General features: G+C 36.5%; 5 protein-coding genes across 5 annotated transcripts; 2 read left to right on the forward strand and 3 right to left on the reverse strand.

Annotated features, from left to right (window-relative positions):
- Nucleotides 1-689: 689 nt before the first annotated feature.
- LOC18048607 (DDT domain-containing protein DDR4) lies at nt 690-7499 on the forward strand. Its single transcript, XM_006439620.2, has 12 exons — nt 690-1592; nt 1693-1803; nt 3568-3654; nt 3748-3785; nt 3868-3949; nt 4600-4706; nt 4850-5006; nt 5205-5297; nt 5486-5609; nt 5734-5776; nt 5904-6092; nt 6194-7499. The coding sequence occupies exons 1-12, from the start codon at nt 1191-1193 to the stop codon at nt 6954-6956; spliced, it is 2196 nt and encodes a 731-aa protein (XP_006439683.1). The 5' UTR covers nt 690-1190; the 3' UTR covers nt 6957-7499.
- A 100-nt stretch (nt 7500-7599) lies between these two features.
- Nucleotides 7600-9380, reverse strand: LOC18050136 (AAA-ATPase ASD, mitochondrial). Its single transcript, XM_006439621.2, has one exon. The coding sequence runs from the start codon at nt 9219-9221 to the stop codon at nt 7731-7733; it is 1491 nt and encodes a 496-aa protein (XP_006439684.1). The 5' UTR covers nt 9222-9380; the 3' UTR covers nt 7600-7730.
- Nucleotides 9381-13635: 4255 nt separating this feature from the next.
- On the reverse strand, nt 13636-17462 carry LOC18050137 (transcription initiation factor IIB). The gene is made up of 7 exons (XM_006439622.2): nt 16948-17462; nt 16098-16122; nt 15104-15233; nt 14885-15015; nt 14653-14741; nt 14076-14152; nt 13636-14006 (listed from the first exon to the last, which is right to left on the reverse strand). The coding sequence occupies exons 1-7, from the start codon at nt 17301-17303 to the stop codon at nt 13876-13878; spliced, it is 939 nt and encodes a 312-aa protein (XP_006439685.1). The 5' UTR covers nt 17304-17462; the 3' UTR covers nt 13636-13875.
- A 2029-nt stretch (nt 17463-19491) lies between these two features.
- Nucleotides 19492-20445, reverse strand: LOC112100224 (RNA polymerase II C-terminal domain phosphatase-like 4). The gene has a single exon (XM_024188990.1). It carries the CDS (start codon nt 20443-20445, stop codon nt 19492-19494), a length of 954 nt encoding a protein of 317 aa, XP_024044758.1.
- A 3501-nt stretch (nt 20446-23946) lies between these two features.
- Nucleotides 23947-24615, forward strand: LOC18050138 (germin-like protein 1-1). Its single transcript, XM_006439623.2, has one exon. The coding sequence runs from the start codon at nt 23947-23949 to the stop codon at nt 24613-24615; it is 669 nt and encodes a 222-aa protein (XP_006439686.1).
- The last annotated feature ends 413 nt before the right edge of the window (nt 24616-25028 follow it).

Consider the following 25028-nt stretch of genomic DNA (forward strand, 5'->3'; position numbering starts at 1 on the left):
TAGATTATGTAATGGCATAGCTCATTCAATAGCTTAAGTTAGCACTGTAAACAACAGAAATTATTAAATAGTTGGACAAAAATGTTTTAATTCGGAATTTTAAAGTACGGAATCATATGAAAAAGATGTATAAACCGTGCGGTTTAAGTGTTTTAAGTTTTAAGTCTTTAAAATCCTGCGATTTTAAAATTTTCCTGAACTTTTCCTTCACTCTAATATCCCAAACCCAAAAACTACTAATGGTTGGGTGAATCTCCAACAAATAGTATGTATTTATTGTTAAGTTGATTTATTAAAAGGCACACTTACATTTCATCCCATAACTGAACCTACGCTTGCAAACAAAAATTAAAGTAATATAAGAGAACTCTTAAGTTATATGTAATGTAATTTATATCAATTCACATGAACAGTTAGTGGTGTGTGGGTCACTTACTGTTCGCGTGAGTGTGAGTGGTGTAAGTTATGAATGTTTTTTTTTTTTTTTTTGGTTTGAGATTTTCTATTTCATTATGCGGGTGCACTTCTCTTTAATCCAAATTAGATAAAAAAACAAACCAGCTTAAAAATTAAAACCTTCATGCTAACCACTAATTACTAACAAAGCAAAATCCAGTCCAGGTTAATTTAAAATCACCAAAAGCCGAAGCATTTACTCGGAAAATGACCCAAATAACCTTAGACAAAAGTGAAATCACACAAACAGTTATGAGTTGATTACCCTGCTTTCTTCTCCTTCCCAAGTTCCATTTCCTTCTGTCTCTTCCTCACTTTTCCTTCTCTTTCTTGTTCTCCTGTTTTCACTCTCACACGAACCCAAAAGAGGAAAAAGAAAAATTAAAAATTAAAAGAAAAACTTAAATTTTTTTTAAAAGGAAAAAAGAAAAAAGAAAAAACGACACAGACTAGAATTAGAAACACAGACGGTTTATTTATGTGAACGATGCTTTGGACCATAGGTCCTAATCCAGCTTCTGCTTTGTCTTCATTTTTATCTCTGTCTTAAAACAACATTAATCTTATTTTCCAATTTTTCTTTTATAGTTTAATTTCACTTTGATTTTTTTATTTTTTTGTTTTTAACCTAAATGCCTAAACCCATGAATACGATGAGGAATATGATCCTCTACATGTAATCCCACCGTAAGTAACCTAAACCCCTCTCGATCTCCATCTTCGTCTCCCCAGCCATGTCCCGTGAATCCACCCCTGCGTCTCCGATCCCTAACGACGATACCCCTAATCCCCAAAACGACGACGCTCACTCCCCTCAAAACGACACCACTGCTACTACTGCAACTAATACTGCCCCTACTCCTCCTGTCAATAGAAGCAACCGCCCTTCCCGCGCGTGCACTCTACGTACGGCTCAGCGCCTCTACGCCGCTGCCCAGGCGCAGGCCCAGGCCGTGATCGAGCGCAAGCCTAAGAAGAAGGAGCAAAGAGAGAGGTTCGATGAGTCCCCCCCGCAGCAATGCAGCGCTAATAGTAAGATTGTCACGCCGTTGCTCGCTGATCCTCCGCCGTCGCAGCTGCCACGCTGGAGTCTCCGGGCCATGTGGGAGTTAGCTTCCGTACTTAATTTCTTGCATGTGAGTGTTTTTTTTTTTCCTTTTAGCAAATTCCCCCCCGCGCCCCCTTTTTTTGTTTCTGTGAAGTGATTTTGTTGTTGTTGTTGTTGCTGTTTGTTAGGTGTTTAGGCCGTTATTGAATGTAACAGCTGAGTTTTCGGCAGAGGAGTTCGAGACGGCGTTGATCACTCCTAATGATACTTTAAGTGATATTCATATACCCATTTTAAAGGTTGGTGCTTTTGGCTTTGCATTAAAGTTTGTGTTTTTAGTTTCAGTTCCTTTTTAGTTTCTAGTTCGAATTTAGCCTTTTTGGTCATCAATTCAGTTCTTAGCGGGGCAATGCCTGTACATCTAGTCCTATTTGCCATTTTTTCAACTAAATAAGAGGAATGTACTTGCAAGGTTTAGTGCTTAATTGTAGTTTTTGCGATGCTTTTGTTGATATTTGGTGTAGCCTGTTCTTCAGACTTTAAGTGAGAGAAACAGCAAAGAACACTACAGTTGTACTTGTTGATGTATCATGGGTTTTTTTTTAGCAGAGAATTAGCTCACAATGTGATGTTGTGATGTGAAAAAGGCAATGGGAATGTGATTATCATTTGGTGATGCTTTTTCCATATTCATATGATGAATGGTAAAAACTGTCGATTGGATATTGAATGTTATGTTTGTAACTAGTAATTTTCTCTCAAAACAAAGAATCCAAATACAGATGCTTGAGTATTTGGCAATGATTTTTAGGGTTCAATACAACTATACTATTCATCTGTCTATTGCATTGATTGGTTACCACAGTGCAGATAAAACTCCATGACATTGTATGAGCAATGAGCTATGTTTGTCTGTCCTATGATCACAAATTGTGCAATGTGTTCCATGAGTACATTTTGTAGATTTTGAGTCTCAAACATTAAGTTCCTAGTTTTTGAAATTTTGCCTTCTATGGCATGTTCTACAAGGGCATTTGAATTTTGAAAGAAAAGTACATCAATTATCCTTTTCTGCTATAGAGGACAAAAATGAATGGAATTTAGATTTATAGCAATATATAAAGAAGATTTTTGTAGAGTGTGCAAAAGAGCTTTGGGTTTCTCTCACATTGAAGCACATTTAAATTAGTGTAAGCAGACTTTTAATGTTGAAAAATCGATTTTCATTAATAGTGTCCATGAGGTTTGATGTCTGCCTTTGTTAGTAGTCAAATAATGAAAACTTATTGTAGGAAATTTTCCCTCCTCCTGGGAAGAGCTGAGAACAGAAAACCGTTTGGAAGGTTTTATTGTATGATGTATGATTTTTCTTTAGATGAATTTGCAAAACTTACAGTTGTTTCTGCTTACTCTGTGTTTCTATTCTATGAGCCTCTTTGCCTTTGTATATTTAGTCACACAATTTTGGCATATTGATAATTCAAAATGAGAAACTTGATTACTTGTCTGATTTTTAGTGCCACTCAAACTTAGCCGCTGTTCTGGTCTTTCAGACCGTTTTAAGCAGTAATGGGGATAGTTTTCACTTGTATAATAGTGAGAAGCACTGGAGGTGCTCTGTTTCGAAGTTTCTCCTGTTGCTGCCTGGGCTCTTGCTCCCCGTCTTTTTTCCCCTTTCTTCTCTCTTAAGGATGGGCTTCAACCTGATAGTTGAGAGTTTGGACGAGAGAGTTTTCATCTCTGAAGGAGTTAAAAGATGATGAGTGATGCTGGTGAAATTATTATTATTATTATTTTAATATTTCTCACTGCTGTTTTAGTTCATAGACCTTCAGGTTTTGAATATAACCTCTATCTGTTAAATCTGATTAATGTTTTGAAAAGATTTAAGGGATGTTTACTTGGGATATGATTTTCCTTTTAATTAACATTTTCCTTGATTTTGTAATGCGCTCTGACATGTTCATGGAACATTGTTTAGAAATTCAACATTTTTTTAATGGTACTTATCACTTGCGAATTTCAGTGCTATTGCTTATTTGTTTTAGTTTTCCTTGTTATAGGCAATCCCTCCTATTACACGAATGGCCCTTACACGTGATACCTGGGTTACTGTTTTATGCAGAAAATTAAGAGACTGGTGGCACTGGGTAACTTGGTTATTGAACCCTTATCAACTGATGACAACAATGCGTCATACATAATAAGGTCATTGCTAACATAGGCTTATAATCTTATTGTAGGTTGCAGAAGGGGATCTTCCTATTGTTGCTTCGCATGGGTGAGTTTTTGCATCTTTGAAGCACTTTACTATATGATTATCTCTGTGTTGCTAATGTTGCATGTTCATGCTAATTTTTTAGGACGGAGGTTGAAGTATATAAAACACTTGATCCTGGGGTCCGTGTGGTTATCTTGAAGGCACTTTGTGATATTCGTGTTGAGGTATTACTCTTGTTATAGAAAAATACGTTGTACTCTGCAATTGGGTAGTTGACTGTTTGGCAGATTAGGATCCGACTCTTTTGTTCTCTGTACTACACCTTGAAACCTGTTGTGCTTATTTGTCCATCATCATACATGAAACTTAAATCATAATTTTGTTGAATTAGTCTGCACAAAAACATAGCTCATCCAATAAAGCCTTCATTCCAACTGCTTAAAGTTAGATTGTGAATCTTTTGACGCTGTTTAACTTTATCATCTATCAAGAACCCTATTAAATTATTGGCCATATTATGTTGCTGCTATTCATATATATGTATGAATAGTCCGTGATTTTAATTTTGGTAACGATGCCCTCCTATTTTGTCAACATAGTCTCTAGTGTCTACTATGTACAAACAACATATACTGTGGTACTTCTTTCTGGGTTTTATTTGTAAGTTGAACATAAGAAACATAATCTTTGGTGATAGATGCTACACATTGATTTTAAAAGTCAGTTGTGAAATCTAATGTCATATGATGGTACCAAGTTATAAATTCGATATAAATTTCTTTTGCTTCCTCTAAAACCTTTCTGTAAATTAACTAAGCAAGTAATAGCTAGATGAACAATCTTTATCACCATCCTAATCAGTTGATTTCTGCAGCAAGAAGATATCCGGAACTATATTGACAACTCGCTTAAACATGGTGTTCAACTTTCGGCATTTCGTAAAGAACGTGTTGGGGGTGATTCATATGGAATTAATTACTGGTAACATAACTAAGCTTTTCATAAGGATCCATTAATGATTTTGGCAATTTCTACTTTCAAATTGACTGAATAATGTCTTATGTTATCAGTAGATGATTTTTTGGTATGTGAAAATGATGTATGGTATTAGTAATTTGGTGCAGGTATGAAGATGATCCAGTAGTAGGTCATCGGTTGTACAGAGAGATAAGAAAAGTTGAGGTGAAGAAAGTGAAAGCCAAGGGTTCCCATGTCCTCCCTACTGCTACATACCAGTGGGAAACAGTTGCAACTAATTTGGAAGAATTTCAAGATGTTTCTGTATGTGTGTATATTTCTGTCCATGTGTAAAGTGGACTTTTTTCGCTTCTGTATGTTGTGAGATCTAAGAACGTCAAATATGGTCAATTACCTGATATTGCGAGAGGACATGCAGGGCTATATATATGTGTGTGTGTGTGTATTTTCCAAGACGGTTTTATCTTGTCCTACACTAAATTTTTGGTACTGCTCCTACAGGAAAAGCTTTTCTCTAGCAAAAATAGAACCGAGGCATCCCTTGGGAAGAAGTTAAAGAATGACATGCTTCCAGAAATTGAGAAGGAACATAAGGTACTTAAAACTGCCTTTTTCCAGGTTCCATAAGCCCTGTTATGGGGCTGTAGTTGTGTTTTTTTTAACTAGCTGAAAAAAGGATTGCCTCATCTTTTCACTGGCATTTTGTGATGTTTCTCAGTTGTGTGGTCTCTGTGATGTTTCAGTAAATAATGCTATCCCATTTTCTGTTTTTATGTTCTCAGAGGAAAGAGAAATTACTGAAAAAGCAGCATAGACAAGCTCTGCTTCTTGATAACTTCATAAATGTCGATGGGCTTGGTCCCGGACGCTCCCTTCGTGACAGAAAACCTGTCACTTATACTTTTGGTGAGAATAACAAAATCTATTTATCAATCTTCTCAATATCTTGTTCTGCTTCCTGTTAATGAGAGCCCCCAAGTTTAGGGATTACGGATTGAAGGAATTCTGACATGTCAAAACATTTTGGCAGACGATTATGACCGATCAATCAATGAGGCTATCAAGATAACCAAGTATGGAGATTTTCCCTGAATCCATGTTTTTGGGTTTACATTCAATATAGCTTGTTGGGAGGGGGAAAAATGTATGTTTGGACAATATTCTGTTGTTTGATGTCCTTGTTCTCTACTTTTGTATCAGGCGGAAGCCATCATCCCCAGAGCCTAATCTAAGAAGAGAAGTCGGTTTCAAATCTGAAGCTTCCATGAATGGTAAATGGAGTGATTCTATGCATGCCTCTGAACATGTCACATTCAATGCGCTGTCCCCTAATTCGCTTGATTATGATGAGTTTGATGAAGAGCGTAAACCTGAATCATTGGACCGAAGGTAAGATAAGTTTGTGTTATTTTCATTGCCTTGAGACTTTTAAGAAATTAACCATGACATAAATTATAAAAGGAATTAACCATGACATAAATTATGTATAGCAATCGGCGAAGACAGAGGCCTCAACGATATTCAGTCAAAGAGTTTGTTGAAGCTGTTTCAGATAATGATGCAGATTTTGATAGTGATGATGATATAGTTGGAGAAGTTGTATATGATGAGGAATATCTGAGGAAACGGAAACAGAGAAAGCTTTCCAGCAGCTCGGAAGGAGATGAGGAATACCATTGGGATGAAGAAAATGCTGAAGATGAAGAAGAAGAAGAAGAAGAAGAAGATTCCTTGAGTATCAGTGAGGACAGTGATGAGCCTCAAAGGGTTAAGAAATTGCCAGGCCGTACTCGGAGGGAAACTAAATTGAGGTCAGTAGATGAGTTGCAATCAGGTCTAAGACGCAGTAAAAGGGCCTCCAGAAACCGCATTAATTACCGACAGTATGAGTTGTCTGAATCAGATACAGAGTCGGCAAAGCCCAATAAGTCCAGTGAATCAGATAAACAATCAGATGCAACAGATAAACAATCAGATGCAAGTGAGAACGCAGAATATTCAATGGGTAGTCAAGAGTCAGATGGCAATGACGATGACCAGGAGATAAAAGTTGATCAACCAGTTGAAGGTTATGCCGAGACAGTTGAGAAAGAAGAGCAAAGTCAGCCACCAGAGAAACCAAATAACCCAGGCCAAACTGAAGTTGAAGGAGTGAAAAAGAGACGTTTCCTTGACCTAAATGAGCTTGCCCCGGGTTCTGGTTTTGATGATGGTCCAAACTCGATAAAAGATGATGATACAGGTGATTTATAGAGCTATCCCATATGCTGGAAAGCAAGGGCAGTAGTTCTGTCTCGGGGAAGCTTAGTGTACGATAGTAAGAGCTATAAATTTTGGATTAAGCTTATCGTGGAAGTTACAATCAGAGCCCTTCCATGGCTTAATATAAGCAACTCCCTTGATGCAATTAATTCCAAAATTTGCTGTGGGGAGCAACAGAATGCTGAGAGCTATGTAGATTAGGTAGTCATTTTTTAGTATGTCTACATTCAAAGAAACCTACGACAGGTGGATGGGTATTAGTTGAGAGTTATTTAGCTTATCCCATTAATGTACAATAACCTTTAACTAATGTTGTAACTGATAAATTTGGCTTTTAGATGTTCAAGCACCGTAGTTTATATTTCATGATCATGAGTATGATCTGCCTCTTGAGCATTTGGGTTGGTTGGGCCTGTTGGTAACATATTGAGCTTACAAATGTTATCTTTGTTGTAACTGAACCATCCTCCCGCAAATGGCAACTACTGTTTCTCTTACTATTCTTCTACTCTTTCAATTGCACTCAACTATGTGTTCTATATATCGAAGTGTTGCATTGCTCTGTTTTCATGTGGGTTCACTAAATTGTTTTAATATGTTGATGAAACAGCTTTTTTTTTTTTGGCACTAATCAAATAGGTTAAGTAGTAGTATTATTATTACACAACTTATTCCAAGATGATGTTTATTCCACTATTAACATAGACATATTCCTCGTAAAAATTTCGTAGAAAAATTATTCCTAAAGATAGCCGATTTCATGAGTCACAATAATTCTTGCTTTTCAACTCTGTTTTTTGGGTCGGCATCATTTTCCTTGCTCTGCTCCTCTCTTGACTCCTCAGCTTGCTTCCTTTCTGCTTCTTCCTTCCCTTCCTTGAGAGCTTGAATCAAGCTTGAAAGGCATTTCTCTACATTATCAGATGGAGATTTAGGCATCAGATTCTCAGCAACATCGGCAGGTGTGATCTTGGTATCTTCCATCAGCTTTTGAATTGTTTCAAACAATGTATGAGTTTCCACATTCAGATAATTCTTCGCAAGCACTTTGAATCCCTGGAATGTGCAGTAAGAGAGCTCTATATGTTTATCCATCCTGCCTCTTCTAATCAAAGCTGGATCAAGCTTCTCCACATAATTGGTGGTGAAAACAATCAGCCTCTCCCCTCCACAAGCCGACCATAGTCCATCAATAAAATTCAGTAACCCTGATAAAGTAACTTTGCTGCTGCCCTCTTCCTTTGGTTCCTTGCGCGAAATCTCCTTATCCAGCTTTTCTTTCTCATCATCCGACGACTTCTCAGCTTTCTTCTTCCTCTGACCTGTTAGATCAAGCGAGCAATCTATATCTTCAATCACAATAATTGACTTACTAGTCGTCTCAATCAAAAGCTTCCTGAGCTCTGTATTGTCCTTAACAGCTGTGAGCTCAAGATCATAAACATCATAATTCAACAAATTTGCCATGGCAGCAATCATAGTAGACTTGCCAGTTCCTGGAGGACCATAAAGAAGATACCCTCTTTTCCAAGCCTTCCCAATCCTTGCATAAAAATCTCTACTTTTGCTGAAAGTAACAAGATCTTCAATAATCTCCTGCTTCTTCTCCGGCTCCAACGCCATTGTCTCAAACGTTGCAGGATGCTCAAACACAATGTGACTCCACATAGTTTGCTTGTAACTTGGCCACTTGTAACCAGGACTGTTTGTGTAAAGCTTCCTCTGCCGATTTCTCACTCTGATTTCTTTCCCTTCCTTCACTACATGCTGCAAATAAGACTCAGTTATGATCTCCCTATACCGCTTATGAAATGTGAGCCTGTAGTATCTCTTCTCCTGCTCAGGATAATATGACATGCCCCTCGTTGTTGACACGACTTTGCTTGAAACCCACCAAACTTTTACCCCGCGGAACTCGTCAGTAACTCTCTCATACTCATCCATGCTAAGCACCAAGTTGCTGCTATCTTTGCCCATCTCAGCCTTGAGTCTTTTAGCACTCTTGGATGAGTTGACGCTAAGATAAGCCTCAACAGCAGCATAAGCCTCGCTGCGCTTGAGGCGATCACCCGTGAATTCATGGATTGAAATCTTGATGTAAGGATAAAAGAACCCCATGATTCTGTGCGTATACTTTTCAAAGTGGCGGCGAACTTCATATGGGCAATATTGGCGAATGATAGCCCACACAAACATGAAACTTGCTATTGTCGAACCCATTGCTGCCAACATCTCAGTCACTGTCGCTGGCACCATATTTCTTTGCTTTACAGTTGCTTTTACTCAGGCCAGGCCAAGCCAAGCGAAAAGAGTATTGTATTTGTGATAAAGCTTTGTGAATTGTGCTTCTTTTATTCTGTTTGTTAGGCCTTCGAATCATAACATTGCTAGTCACTTAAATAAAGTGAAGAATGAGAAAACAGAGTAGGTAAGAGTAGAGAATTGAGTCATTACTAAACACCGCTTTTTATGGACACAAGTGATATACGGGGAAATTACCATTTTCTCACTATAAATGTTTAAAAGGCTAAAAATATTATAAAATTTTAAAATCTATCATTTTTTTTAATATTGATTACACATTAAATTTTTGTACAGCAGATCATTACACTGATATTTACAGTCAGATAATGACTGAGACTTACATTATTACAATAAATTTAATGAAGTACATGTCCAGAAAAATAATTCTCACACATGAGAGATGTTTCTACTCCACTCGTATTTCACAAAGAAAAATATTTACAAATTAACTCTACACAATTATGCATAATTGAGTGAGGTTGAGTTTAGGGGTGGCAAAAATATTGGCCTGGTTCGGACCTAGACCGCACCCGGGTGTTGTGGGCCCCGGGTATAAAGTCGGGCCGATCTTAGACATCACTTGATAAACCTGGAACCCGAATTTTATTAAAAAATATTAATTATTTTAAATATTTATATCTATTTGACTCATTTATTACACATATATAAAATTTAAAACACTTAAAGTTTATATTTTCATGTCAAATTTTATTGAAATAAATTTAAAACTTATATAATTACCAAAAAAATATACACATATAATATTAAAAAATCTAAAATTTAGGTACTCGGATTAAAATCTGGCCCGATGCCGAGCTTAAAAAACACAGCCCATACATTTAAGAATTACGTCTGGGCTGGGTCCGGGCATTGCGATACCCAAACTCGACCCGGAGTTTTGCCAACCATGAAAATTCAAACACGTCTCACAATCATACTTAACTGTGAAGGTAGTTGTTCACCACTCAGCCAAAACCAAAATCTATCATTTTTTAAACCATCCATAAAATTTTTAAAAAGTATTATTGTTACAGCTTCCCTATAAATTTGTCAGAGAATCTTTGTCAAAAGATTATTTTACGCTTCTAATTTAATTTAACATTATGATGCAAGGTATTCTTAAATAATGAATTAAATAAGGCAAATAATGTGAATTTTGTTTCGAATGTCTGAACAAAAGTGATGCAAACATTTTGCGAAATGTGCATCAAGGATCTGTTTAAATTCTATTATTTGATTATGAATGGAATAGAATTCAGTTGGTGGGTCTACGTGGACCGCGATAGAAAAAGACAAACGATGCAGTCGGCGAGTCCACACCGTGTGCTGTAAATAAAAACAAGTCACATTTTGATCCGCTTAATGACAAAGAAAGAAGGCAAAGTTAAGTGAAAAGTGGGACTTGGTTGACGTTGACGCTGATTTTCAAAATAAAGTGAACGAATCTTGGAGGGGATTGATCTATCATCTATGCTTTGATCTTGCTTGCTCAGAAATTTCCAAGTCATTCCCCATCAATTTTGTGGGCTTGAAAAGATTGGGGATTTGCTTGGGAAGAATCATTCCCAAGAGACTGCACTCTGCACTTGTCTCTCAGCCTGCTGTCTATCTGCATGTAGCATCATCGGGGACGAAAGTAGGAAACTTCTGGGAAATTTTTGACACGTTTTGCAATGATAATGAAAGCTGTGAAGTCATCTCATGACAATAAGCATGACGACACTCACTGCTTCGAACTTTATATTATAAAAGTCAGCAAATGGGTGTGTATGGGAGCTGGCTAAAGCTGGAACTGTAAGTTACAGAATCCGTAACTTGCCAGCTCCCCGTTTCTAATCTATTATTCAACAACTATGATAAATTTATAACGTCCTTTCAAGATTTGTAAAGCCGTAGCCACTAGCCATCCATATCATTTGTTCAACCTTAAATCATTGGAGCTGTCGAGTGTCGAAAATTCTAGAAAATAAGAACGCAAATTTCAAGGAGAATAATGGGTTTGTTCTGATGTTTTTGTATTTAAATTTTTAGTAGAATGAGATACGTATAACCAAAAAAACTTAGAGACTGTTTGGACTCTGGTGAGTGGTGACCCGACCCAGAAAGTAGGTGTCAGCAAATATGTGGCCACTCACTGTAAAGGCATTATTATTATTATTAAAGGAAACCAGTAGTGGAATAGACTTGTTAGTCATGTTTTGGACTTAACTTTTGATGAAAGGAGACAAATGCTCGAGTCATATCAACTCACGTGGGTTAGTCCTATGAGCGTAAACTTTGGGGCAAGTACAAGTAACATTGCAAAAATTTATTGTTCATTTTTCTTTTGTTTTGGATTGTTTATTTTTTTGGTACGGAGAAAATATTGCAATTATTATTATTCGGGGTTATTTTTACATACCTTTCATGAGTTTTTACGTAATAACAGTTTAATAAAAAGTATGATAATATTTTTATATCCCTCCCCTGCCATTAGTAATTTCTTCGGTTGGCTGTTTGTAGACTGATAAAATGATAAAATTACCCTTTCAAGTTTCAAGGCTGAAAAAGTAACCCTAATTAAAAAAGAAAAAAAAAGTTATTCATGTTGGTCAAGTGAAGGGTAGAGATTCCCCTTCTCCTCCAAATCTCTCGCTCATTGCCCATTGCACATGAGAATGGGAATGCAGAAGCCATGGAGTAAACATGTCAACTGTACCTTGCCACTTGGACTTTTTTATTTGGGGAAAATACGAATTACTGTTTGAAAATGCATTACTTTTACTTTTCATCGATTCTTGTGGGAAATATATTTCTTCCCTTTTCGTTCGGCGATTCTAGTGAAATAAAATTAAATCAATTAATATAAAAATTAATTTTTCTGCAAATTCAACATACATCGAAACCCATAATCTTTTACAACAAATATCCACAACATGGCAGCACCAATTTTCCAATCTTTCGGGTATGACTACAAGTGAATTTCAAGTACAAACACCCACACCCTATTTTCTTTGACTTTTGCCCAGTCCTTTATATAGAGAGAAAAAAAAAAGGAAAAGAGAGAAGCTCACGGGGAGAGAGAGGAAAGAACCGGCTCTAACCTAACCCGCGATAGTGACCTGGTCAAATCTCCCGTTTCGGGCCACCATTTCGGTCGAGCTTGGTACCGATTGGAAGCCCTTGAGCCGCTGGTCATCTCCATGCCGTCCTTGCCGCCGGAAAGTGTCCAGAAAGCCACCGATCGAAGCCATGAAAAGTCACAGAAACGCCACCTCCATTGGCCATGGTTTCGGCAATTTAACTAACCTCTTCTCGGCTCCAATACCGGTCGCGGAACCACGTCGCCGTTTGTACTAGCTCGTCGGCAGTCTTCTATCAGCATCGAAGCTTGTCTTCTTCATGGGTAAGTTCAAAATGGTGATGATCAAGATCCTCAAACTCAATAATACTCGCTTGTTTTCGCACTTAAGCTGCTGAGGGGTGAATGTTGCGTGAGTGTAAATCATTTTGCATAAGATTTACACTTTTGTGAAGAGATTTTTTTTTTTGGATAATGAAATAGACTAGGTAATAGGGTGATGCAGTAGGTATTTCGCGCTTACCAATGCCACTCCTGCTAACTTTTTAAGTTTTTTAAATGTTAAAATGTGCTTTTACAATTGTAGCCTTATATATTGATACTATACTGACAGAAATACTAACAGCAGGAGAGAAATGTAATAATCCTATCATATTTTCTATTAAACTGTTATTACGTGAAATGTCAAGAGAGGCATTTAAAAATAGCCCTACTCCAAAACAATAATACCCCGCGTGACAATGACATTGCTCTTATGAGACTAAACTTGGGTATTCATTCATTTGTCATCTTTACAATTTGCGCAATACGCCAAGTTTTATAATAAATAATTATAAATTTGTAAAGATCGCCCGCCGTCCATTCATGAATATTATTTTATGAACGCAACCTAAATGGATTAGGCAGGCACTCACTCTTAATATCTTTTTGTTTTTGGAACATGCACTTGTAATACATGGATTCCTCCTCATTCCTCAACCAAAAAGGCAAATAAAGTAAGTTGGTAGTATGACACATGTTTTCATTTATTAATTATTTAAGGTCTCGGTAGTTGGTATTGTCAAACAAAAAAAAAAGTGTTGGTAGTTGGTAGTAAAGAACAAAAACTTATTATCCAAAGTGCAGATTTTATAATGGATAAGGATCCGTTTAATATTAGTTGAAATAATTTAAATCTGTCAAAGCTGAAACTAGTGCATATCATTCTAAAGAATGGATAAGGTTGATTTAGATTAATTCGATGTTTTTTGAATTAGCTTCTTAGGTGAGTTAGTTAGCCAAGCAAGCTAAACGACTCCAGTTCAGTTGTGCGGATGGTGTGGAGCTCCTTCAAAGCAACTGAGACAAAGGTAGTTTTTGAACAGCTGTGGTTGTTCCGGTGCATAAACTAAGCTGTTGTTAGTGCTAATTGCTGTGATGAAGTGAAAGCCTATTGTATTCACATGAGCTTTTAGAAAAAGAAAGGTGCATTGAGCTCTACGAAGAACGCAGCATCGACGTTCATGGATATGCTACGTTCGATCATAACCATCACCTTTTGCATTTTCAGAGCTTTAGATTCTTCATATCTTCCTCATTGGCAAACCAGTCTGGTATTATCCGTGCCAAATGAGGGAAAAGATCTTTGTAGACATTCTTGATGGTCCCTTCTGCCACTCTCGTAACAATGGAGATCTCTGCAAAAACAGGGGCATGAATGGCATCTGAGTAAGCATAATTTCTAAAAGAATTGATAGCTTTCTAACCTTTGAGAGGCTTTGTGTCATTTGATAGCTGAGTTATGATGTAAATAACAGCTGCCGCCACTGAGATCGGGCTTCTCCTGTGAAAGCAAGCAAGAATTTTGTTTTACCCAAAGCCAATGACACCATCTACATACACTATTCATTTATATTAATTTTCTAATGGAGTTGTTAAAAAATTTCACAGAGAGAGGGAGAGAGAGATAAATAAACAAATAAATAAAACAGCTCCACAGGTTATCTGATGCTTCCTTTCATTTGACAAAAAGGCAAATGTTCATTAACAGCTTCTATGTCTATGATCCAAAGCCATGTGAAGATCTACTGAAATGAAGTTAGACAAACTCAATCAAACAAGAGAAGACCACATGAAATAAACTCATTTCTCTCCCCCACCACGACTCCTTTCTTTCTTTCTTATATTTTTCTTCTTCAAAGATAATTATGTGTTCATAGGGTTCAACTAATATATTCTTAGTATCCATAACACCGAAATGTATAAATGCATCTCATAAAAGCCCAAACTATAAGTTGAATGTTAGTTTCTACCAAGAAAAGTGAAAAGAAAACCAGAATTAACCTTATGTCGAGATCTTCAGATTTCTGAACAGCCTCTTGAGCAGCCTTAACAGCTTGATTCGTCATTCCAAGATTGGAACAAAAACGTCTCTATAGATTGAAGATAAAATTTATGTAAATGGATGCATTGGATTAGACAGATAAGGCCACAAGGAACAAAAAATCATACACGAAGAAAAATCCAATACGAACAGAAAGAAAAAATTTTTAAAAATATTCAACAAAAATATCACCAGATAATCTGAAGCATGTATAGTTCCCATTTCCACAGATTGACCCATTTCTGCTTCTAGGTGTTTCACGATGAATTCTTTTGCCCGTCCTATTTCTTTCTTTGTTGTCCCATTAGCAACAGAACAAAATTCTAGTTGAAATCTATGTAGTTAGCATATGAAACCTTACAATGCAAAGCGGAAGATCAAGAAAATTTTTAGAGAAAGTTTGCTCAGTACCTTTCACAGTCCTGGGTTTGTTTTCTTGTCGGCAAGCAATGTAGAGGCAAGCAGCCACAATTGCTTCCTGATTTCGTCCTCTAAGAGGTTTTTGATCTTCTACCTTCTTATAGATTTCATTAGCTCGATCCTTAAAGTCATAAGTAGAAACAGTTAGCAGATGATAAAAGCTCTAAAACAAAAAGATTGGACCAAACCGTTTGAAAGTAGAAACCAGCATAGCATGTTCGAGAAAGGAAAGATAAACTAAAATATGATAGCATATATAAATCCCAAATAGAAGCATAAATACTAAAATATCAGACAAAATAATTCTAAAAAGATATATGCTAGCCAAATTGTGGTTTAATCAATTGATAATCAATGATGAAGTTCTGAATCTTTTGTGTGAAGCTTTGTGTGTTTTGACCACACTACTTAACATTCCACAGTTTACCCTAAGATCACGATTGATTCATCTATGAATGCCATGTTTGTATCTTTCAGTTCCTCAAGCCTGAAATTTATACACGTATGATAACAACAACCATAAATTGAATGTTGGCCCGAGTGCCTTAACTGGAGTAAATTTGACAATACCAACAAAGCTAGTTGGCATTGAGAAGGGTATAGCTTAAGCAGAAGGCTAATTAAACTCTTCCTTTATTGAACTCTTATCATCCCACCTCTTTCACTCTTTCCTAACCTTCATCTTTATCCTACCTGAGCTCTGTCTAAGACAAATCAAACATCACTTTCTAACCTCCATTGCCAGTGTTCTTTATAATATTAAGTTCACTATGAAATTCAGGACTGCCAACCCAATTGGGTGAATGGACACAAGAATCCTCGTATTCAGGCAGAATCAATTTCCAAGAAGTATACAAGAAAAATTCAAATGCACAAATGCACACATGGTAACAGAGCAATCAACAGTATGTCTGAATAGTGAAGAAGCAATAGCACCAGTAATTCTATATTTTAAAAAAAAGAAATTATTACATATACTAAATACCTTTATGGTTGTAACAAGTCCCAACCTGAAACACCCATATCTTGCATCAGCTATAACAGCAATTTATTCAACTATGAAGAACCAATATTTTCATCAGGAAAATGACTCCCAGAAAAAAATATTTCAATGACTCACTAAGCAAAGCATAATGTAGTGTACAAGTCTAAAGCTGAGGAATATTCAAGAATGAACTTGGGAAACAAAAATGCTATTCATTGAAAGTCTCAGCAGTTTATGCTCAAGGTATACGCGAAAACACAAACAATGAGGTAAAGTCCGTCCCCTGGAGGCATATCAGAAAAATAAAAAAAACATGCTCCTCCTTAACTATACAAAAGTTTGCTTACTACTTGAACAATGTCATGCAGCAAGCGTCTTGTATTTCTGTCTTTAGTTAAAAATCTTAAGTTATATATTAAAAACTATTGATCTTCGAATTGCAGGTCATTTCAGATAAGAATAAGACAATCCTCATCAAGAACATCTAGTATAGCAAAATGTCCACCAATAAAGTAAGCACTGGACTGCAAGAGTGAGACGCAACAACATGTGCACGTTAAATTAAATAAAAATTAAAATATAGAGTCTCTCTCACAGAATGCTGCAAGCAAGAAACATATTGCATAATGCCCATCTATAATCATTTCATATATAGAATTGCATACATATATACATACAGTTGGCCCAACTAAACAGCTCATTAGATTATTGAAAACTGAAAACGATTTTCACACAGCAAAATTAAGGAAAAAAAAACTGAAAAAAGGGGAGGGGTGGGGGCCAGCCAATGCAAAATAAAAAAAAAATAGAAAGGAAGAGAAAAATGCAAGATTTAAATTTAGAATTACACCTATCAGACATGGCAGAAATAGACTTGAAGGCCTGAATAAGGTTCCTATCAGGATGGGAACTGCGGGCCTGCAACTTGCCAAGGGAGCCAGACAAAAGCTCAGTGGAGCCGCCAGCAGTAGGCTTGGCAATAACAGTGGATAGGCCGCCGCCGCTCAAGAGAGGGTTGAGGGGCCCACCGACACGAACGGGGTCGTGATCGGAGGACTCGTTGGCGAAAATACGCCATTCGGAGGTTTCGTCGACGGAGTAGGCCTCCAAGACGAGACCGCACTCAGAGCAAATGGTGTCGCCGGCCGAGTGGTCGAACACCACTTCCGTCAGTCGCTTGCAATCTGCGCAGTACGAGTCCGCCATAGGAAGAAACAAGGAAACAAGGAAACGAGAAAGAGGTTTAAAGTTTCAGTTTCAGTTTCAGTTTCAGTTTCGGTTCAGCAGCACTGAATAAATCATAAATGCGCGTGTGCTTTCGTTCTTGTTGCTGCTGCTGGCTGCTCTTACGAGTCTGCTCTGATGCGTCTGTGCAAGTGAGGCGTTTTATTTGTGATGTGATTATTTTATAGTGGGGCCATCCGCGCTTCAGTGGGGGTTCCTGCCAGCTCATTCTCTCTGTGAAAAGTAATAACTATTTACGAGAATGGCCCGAGTATTTGTCCTAATTTATAAATAGTGGTCCAATTTTGATTCCTTCTTTTCTTTTAGTACCCAAATTATGATGATTTTGGCAAGCGGGTTGTTTTATAGATCGGTCCTAATTTTGGATATTTTCTTTAAATTTTCTAAACGTACGCCGTAGATATTTTTTATGACTCACAATCATACGAGTGGAATGAAATGATGATTCTCATGCGTTAGGTGCAGAGTTCTGCAACTTAATTTTTTTATTTTTTATTTTATTAAACATGTAACAAGCACGTCTCTTTTTTGTTCATTTTCATAACACTTTTTTCTCTCACTGATTGACAATCGCAGAGCGAGCCAGCAGACGATCTCTGATTCTCAGTCATCCTACAAATGTCCAAGCCACAGAAAATTGTGGCTACTTTCATTTAAATATTCCTCATTCCTCTGAAAGTACTAACAATATAAACTCGTTTTACATGAATATGCCTTAACAAGGTAAACAAAAACCAACCCTAGTTGAGGATTCTCGACTTTTACGATAAGGTGGAGTAATAACTAATAAGCGAGTTCAAGTATGTCGAACAAGCCAGCCACGTGAGAACTCATACTCTCACAATTCGAGTTGTCATATTGTAATACGGGCACTTAATTTCTCTCTTAATTAAGTGAAGATATTTTTTTTCTTTACTACAAAGTGCGAGCAGATTAAACGTTTCTTAAATATTAGTTAGAATAAAAATCTGAATAAAGTACTAGTAGGCTAATATGCGAGTAAATTAAACCTGTTTTGAATATTAGTGGGACTTGGCTATGTTGCAATAGTGGTACCGTGCTACAGCTACAACTAGTCATTAGATCCACTTGGATCTACTGTTACACCCTCCATCCAAGTGGATCCAATGGCTGGTTGTAACTGTGGCACGGTACCACTGTTGCAACATAATCAAACCCATATTAGTGAGGGTAAAAATTCGAACATAGTAATAGTAGTCTAATTTGTAAAAATCTGAGCATACTTTATAAGATTTAATGTATGTAAACTAATTTAACGGATGTGGCCAGGTTCAACATTTAATTTATAGTCTTAACTCATTTCACTCGTAATACCAGAAACTGAGGGACTAGTGTTGAGTAACAAAAGAGTACCAGCTGGGCATATCCCCATTTCCTTCCTGGGGGTGAATCTCCTCGACTGAATGGTATGAGCAGATTCCTGGCGGCGTATACTTTATGGAGCACAACCCGACCAGAAAATGAGTACCGGCCAGAAGCTTGTCACCCAAAAAGAGGGCACGATCTCGCAAAAACGCGACAGTTTTGCCACGCTCTAAGCCGCTGGGGAGAACACGATGCCCCACGTTTACCCACGTTTGATTGTTGAGACTCGTTAAGGCCCTTGATCGCCCGAGAATGACGGGCATGGAAAATGCTCTATGAACGTGGGGCGATTGCCTATAAAAGCCGGGAAAATCAATTGAGAAGGGATGGACAAAAAACAGAGAGGAAAAACTCTGCCAAATTGGTATCAGAATTTAACTCCATAACAGCCTTCAACACACTTTTCTTTAATAACATTTCTGTTAGTGTGCACGAACTTAAATTACACAGTTTTTTCGAAAGCCCCGCATAATGGCTTAAGCATCGAAGTGTTTTCGCCGGAAAAACCACCGGCACATCTGATTTGTTTCTGTGAACACAGATCTTGAAAGAGGAAGAAAATGATTTGAGTCTCAAGAATCTGAGAAATTGAAGAAGCTTGTGGAGTGCAGCGTTTTCATCGTTGTCAGTACAACCGTTGGTGAGCCAATCTGATCAGGCAAATGGAGACAAGATTTCAGCATCAACAAGTAGTATATAAAAATATGCTGCTAGGTAGGTAGCTAGGTAACTTTAAAACTAATTACAGAAAGAAAAATTGAATCTACAGTGGAAAATAATCCTTCTCAGCTTGTCTGCTCCACAGATAATAAGCAGCATAAATCCATTGTGGATGCACCAAAAACTTGTTGTGTTTCTCCGCCAACCGACGACCTTTTGTTCCTGGCCTTGATGAGACGGAGACCACTTGTGTCACCGACAAGTTGTACACATCCGTGCATACAGCACCCAACTCACCAGCCCTCCATTTGAGTAATGGAAATTCAAATTCCTTATCATCAACATCCCTGCTAAAGAACAATGTGCATCTTGCAAGAATCTGCCTCCGAATTTTCCCCAAGAAACACCTAACATCTCTGCAAACCGGATTCTTAAAAAACAACCCGTGAACTGTTTTCAGAACTCGAAGAACATTCACAAGTGCCCCATTCAACTCGTTCTCATCAGTGTTCCTCTCAGAAAAGGATTTCTGAAGAATATTATTCTTCTTATTTCTTCTCTCTTTAAAATAATTATAACTCCCCACCAACATGAGATGCTCTTTATGATCCTTCCAAACCTTCTCCGTGTCATCAACGATGACGACACCCCATTCTTGTCCCAGAACCAAATCACCGCTCTTCTTTCCCTTTTCTTTAAAATCTTCGCGTGTTATCAATCTCGACCTGATGTGGTACTCACACTTAGGATCAAGCAATTTAGCCATCATCACTGCGTATGATCGAATCCCCGTGGTACATAAATAAATGTCATACATCTTGCTCGCTTCTTTGAGAAATTTTCGGATGTAAGGCCTTACCTTGACCAAAAACAACTCACCATAAGGCCGTAACTTGACCAAAAATAACTCACCAGCCATCTTAAACAGGTCACCGTCTGATGCTAGTTTCATCAAATATTCACGATCTTTGGAAGCTAAAATATCGATGTCTACTGCATGCAGCAAGGTATGATCTAAGTCCAGCACTAAGTGGAGTTTCTTCTGCCGATACACCATCTCCGAGTTCATTTGTTTCCAAAGAGTAACTTTGTCTCTGCTAATTAAGCTTTAAACCCTCGACTAAGCAGTTAAATGATAAGCCATATCCCTTTGCTATTGTTCGTGCACAAGATAAGCACACTCCATGGTAAACTACGGGATGTGAACAAGGGGGTGATTTTTGGACATAAGGGGATGAAGAAGAAGAGGACTGAATATGCATACTGAGATTAATTTGGTAAGTGCAATAGAATTTATGAATAAAGTTTATTATGTAGCGCGCGCATATATATATATATATAGGGTCGGCCTAAGTTACATTTAATGCAACTTACGGTCAGCCCGTAAAATTTCATCTACTCCTATACTCTATGTTATTTAATTTTTTATTCTAAAATTGAACCATCATTGGCTTACAATATGAGCAATCCAACGGTGGACAGATTTTACGCTTATAACCGGTTACCGAACCACTATTAACAGGCAGTTATGAAAGCTAATGTTCACGTAGCACCCTTACTTTTAACTGAATTTCAAAATAATCAATTCAAATTAGAAAACTATTAAAGATCCCCTTTAACTTTGCAATGAAAAATATGCTTAAATTACGTAATTTCTAAGCTAATGAGAATAATATTTATATTAAAATAAATCATAAATTAATTATATTATTTTAATATGACATTATAAGTCTTTTTATTAAAAATTATTTAAAACATTTTTTGTTAATTGTATAATATTACAATGCAGTTCAAATGTAGCTAAATCATATTACCCCTAAATATTTGAAAGAGAAAAAACCCATAATGCCCATTAAGGAAATCCCTACTTGCCAATATCGAAAGTAAAATAATTTTCCATCCAACCGTTGGATAGTTCTCAAATAAATATATTATTGATAATACCAAGCTACATAATTCCCAATAAAATATTATTAGTACTACCAACTAATATTAGTAGTGCAATTAGATCACATTATAAGGACACCGTGAAACATCTAAATATTAGAATAATACTCACGAATAATCTTATGTAAATTATTTCAAGCAACTTTATGTGAAATTAAGTAAATTATTCTATATAGCATTACCATATTTATTCCTTTGTGCTATAATATTTCTATGTTTATATTTATCACTATTTTCAAGCCACAATAATTTCTGTAAATAGTTGTAATAGACATTTATATATGTAATGTTAATATTTGATCTTAATTTATCAGTGTTATCATGATTAATGAAATTATAACACAACTTTATAATTGATGTTATTAATAGCTATCATTGTTAGCCATTACTATCATTATTATTATTAGAGTTAGGAGTTGCTAGAGTCAAAATATAATTTTGTAACCACTACACCCTCTAGAATTCGGATTATAGCCAAACAGAAATGGCAGTGTTAGCCATTATTAATTTGATTAAATTAAACTCAATTATGATACTTATTATCAATTTTATGAATTATTTTATCAGAATGTGTGTAATTGTGTATGGTGTGGCCCATATTTAAGATTATTTTCCTATTATAATTATTATTTTTTTAATAAGACAATGATTTTGTTAGTTATCATTACAATTCTCATTAACCAAATTCTATTACGTAACTAGCAATATAATATTGATAATTATAAATTCACAATAACTGAATTTTAGTAATATCCATATTAAAGAAAAAAGAACATTGAATAATATTTTTTTTTTCATATTTTACAATCATATAATCTAGACATGATAATTATATTTTTAGATTTATACCAAATTAATTTGTGTAATAACGCGCAACGGAGGTGGCTACATGAAATATATATACTAATTGATGTGCAATTCATTCATAGGCATTATAAAGTTCATTCACTATTAATACATAATAAATCAATTGTCATTGAAATGTAACTGTTTAAAAATTAGTATTATGAACAGAACTTTATTGTTAATAATGAAATAAAATAAAATAAAACGACTCTTTTTTTCTTGGGATAAGGAGTCTTTTTTGTTTTGTTTAAATCACCCGGTTTCCAGCGACTGCATTGAGCCCCCACTAATCCGGATTCGGGGTGTAGTCACAGTTAAGGCTCCTTATTCCTCCCAAATGGTGTGTTTAGTGGGGATCGAACCCGAAACTCTTCCCACTTACCCAACCTGTGCCACCAACTGAACCACGACCGTTTGGTTAAGGAGTCATTTTTTTATTTAGTGGCAAAACTACCGCCATAATGAAATATTTTTCAAACCTATTTTTTTTACTAAAAATATAAATACTTCGTATTTTTCTACTTCAAAAACCCTAGCCACTCTATCGATTCATCCCTCACACTGACACATACAATACGATCACCAACCACGAGAGCAGCCACCGCCGGATGTCGTTGTTACCAATACCCAATACCCAGTTCAGGTAATCATTCAAAAAAAATTTCATTTTGTTGTTCACTATCAACTAATTCAGCTGAAATCCGACACCTACCAGAAGGCCTTCAATTTGTACCCATTAATATGAAGAAAAGTTTTGATATCATTGCCATGTTTATGATCATTCTGGTGACTTGTACATCTCAAGTATCATTTGCTTAAATAATACCTATGTTTAGTTGAAAATGCTAGTCTATGATGACTCTTCAGGAGAATCTAATGATCTTAACAAAGCTGGGTTTATAATTCTTGTCGAATGGTATCCAGTATAAGTAAATGATGTATAACTATTTGTTTGATGTACAATTATTTGTTATGAATAATGATGTACACATATACAATATACGACTGCTTCTTTACATTTCTTCACAGATTCATTACTGAACAACCAAATTAACAGCCGCTGTCACTACATTAACACACTCGCTTAAGTTTTTTCAGAGAAGGTATTTTCCGATGCTGACTCCATATTTCTATTGTCTGTGATATTGAATGACTTTTCATGGGGTCTGTTAATTTTTAATTTAATTTTCCATCCGTTGGATGCGAATATTAATTTATGAATGATGATCTAGTCTTGCGGCAACTTCCGCACGAAATTCTTGTTGAAATTATCAGTCGGTCAAGTCTGACGGAATCTGCAAGCTCTTGGTAAACGTTTTACGAATTCATCATTAGCTTGACCTAGTTCTCCTGTAAAGCGTATTTAATTAATTTCAAACCTTTTTCTAGTAGCTACATATAAAAGGCTACACTTTATATCCCAGAATCAGATACCCAAAAACAGCAAGAAATAACTTCTACGACGTCGCATTCATTCAAAAAAAAAAATTTTGCCGCGTCTATAATTTTTTTTTTTTAATCGCCATGTCAAATTAAAGGCAGCTTGAATCTTTATTAACACAAAGAATTTACAAAGTCAGAAAAGCCATCTAACGATCTCATCCTGATTCTGATCCTACAATTTGCCATTATTTTACTAAATTCAAAGTAATGTTAATCACGCTTTCAGACTCCAAGAGTAGTATAAATAGATCCATCATCTTCCTTTCAATCCACCAACACAAAAGGACCTACAGATATTAATTGATCCTACTCACAGCTAGCCATGTATTCTTCATCAGCGTCACTCTTTGGGCTGCTATGCTGCCTGATAGTGTTATTGATTCTCCCTTTCCCTTCCCATGCAAGTGACCCTGATCCTTTACAAGACGTCTGTATTGCGGATTTGAATGCCCCCATCTCTATCAATGGTTTCCCCTGCAAACCTGATTCAGAAGTAACTTCTGATGATTTCTTCACGGATTTTTCCAAAAATCCGACCACATTTGATGTCTTTAAGCGTGCAGTTACACTTGGTGATGTTTCCGGCTTTCCAGCGGTCAATACTCAAGGAGTTTCACTCTTCCGAATTGACCTGGATGTAGGTGGAATAAACCCACCTCATACACATCCTCGTGGAACTGAGGCTGGCATTGTTACTCGAGGAAAGGTGCTTGTTGGGTTAGTAACAACTAATAATACCTTTTTCTCAAAGGTTTTGACTCCCGGGATGGTGTTCTTAATTCCCAGAGCACTGATTCACTTCCAGCTAAATGTTGGAAAGGGGCCGGCCACCTTTATACCTATTTTCAATACTCAAAATCCTGGCGTTTCGGACTCACTCACTACTCTTTTTGATACAACACCCCCAATTCCCAATGAATTGCTGACCAAATCTCTTCGAGTAAGTGATGATGTGATAAATGGCATCAGAAAAGCCCGGGCATCAAACTAGTAATCGGTCCAGCTAGGTTAACATCCTGGGTGCTTGATCAATATGCTTTAGTGTGCCAACATATATATACTAATAAATGCGATTTATTTTATGTTACAATTATTGAATAAAGAGTAAAGTCCAGACGACCAATAATTATTGAATAAGGAAAGCGAGATTTTTTTTTTCTCATTTCTTCTTCTTTTACTTTTGATTTTTCCATGGCATTATCTATGCAATTTGTTGCTTCCATCGGCCTCGTTCATTGGTATTTCCTTGTAGGCTTCAAATAATCTTTTATAATCCGAATTTCATTCCTGTATTTCCAGCCTCTCAATATCCATTAATGGTACCCCTGCAATAATTATTGAATAAAAAATGCCTAATACTTATTAATTTTTTTGTCTTGTTAATTTTTTTTCATGGGTCATTCT

This window comes from Citrus clementina, unplaced genomic scaffold (assembly GCF_000493195.1).
Source record: "Citrus clementina cultivar Clemenules unplaced genomic scaffold, Citrus_clementina_v1.0 scaffold_3, whole genome shotgun sequence".
In the NCBI taxonomy this organism is placed as follows: domain Eukaryota; kingdom Viridiplantae; phylum Streptophyta; class Magnoliopsida; order Sapindales; family Rutaceae; genus Citrus; species Citrus x clementina.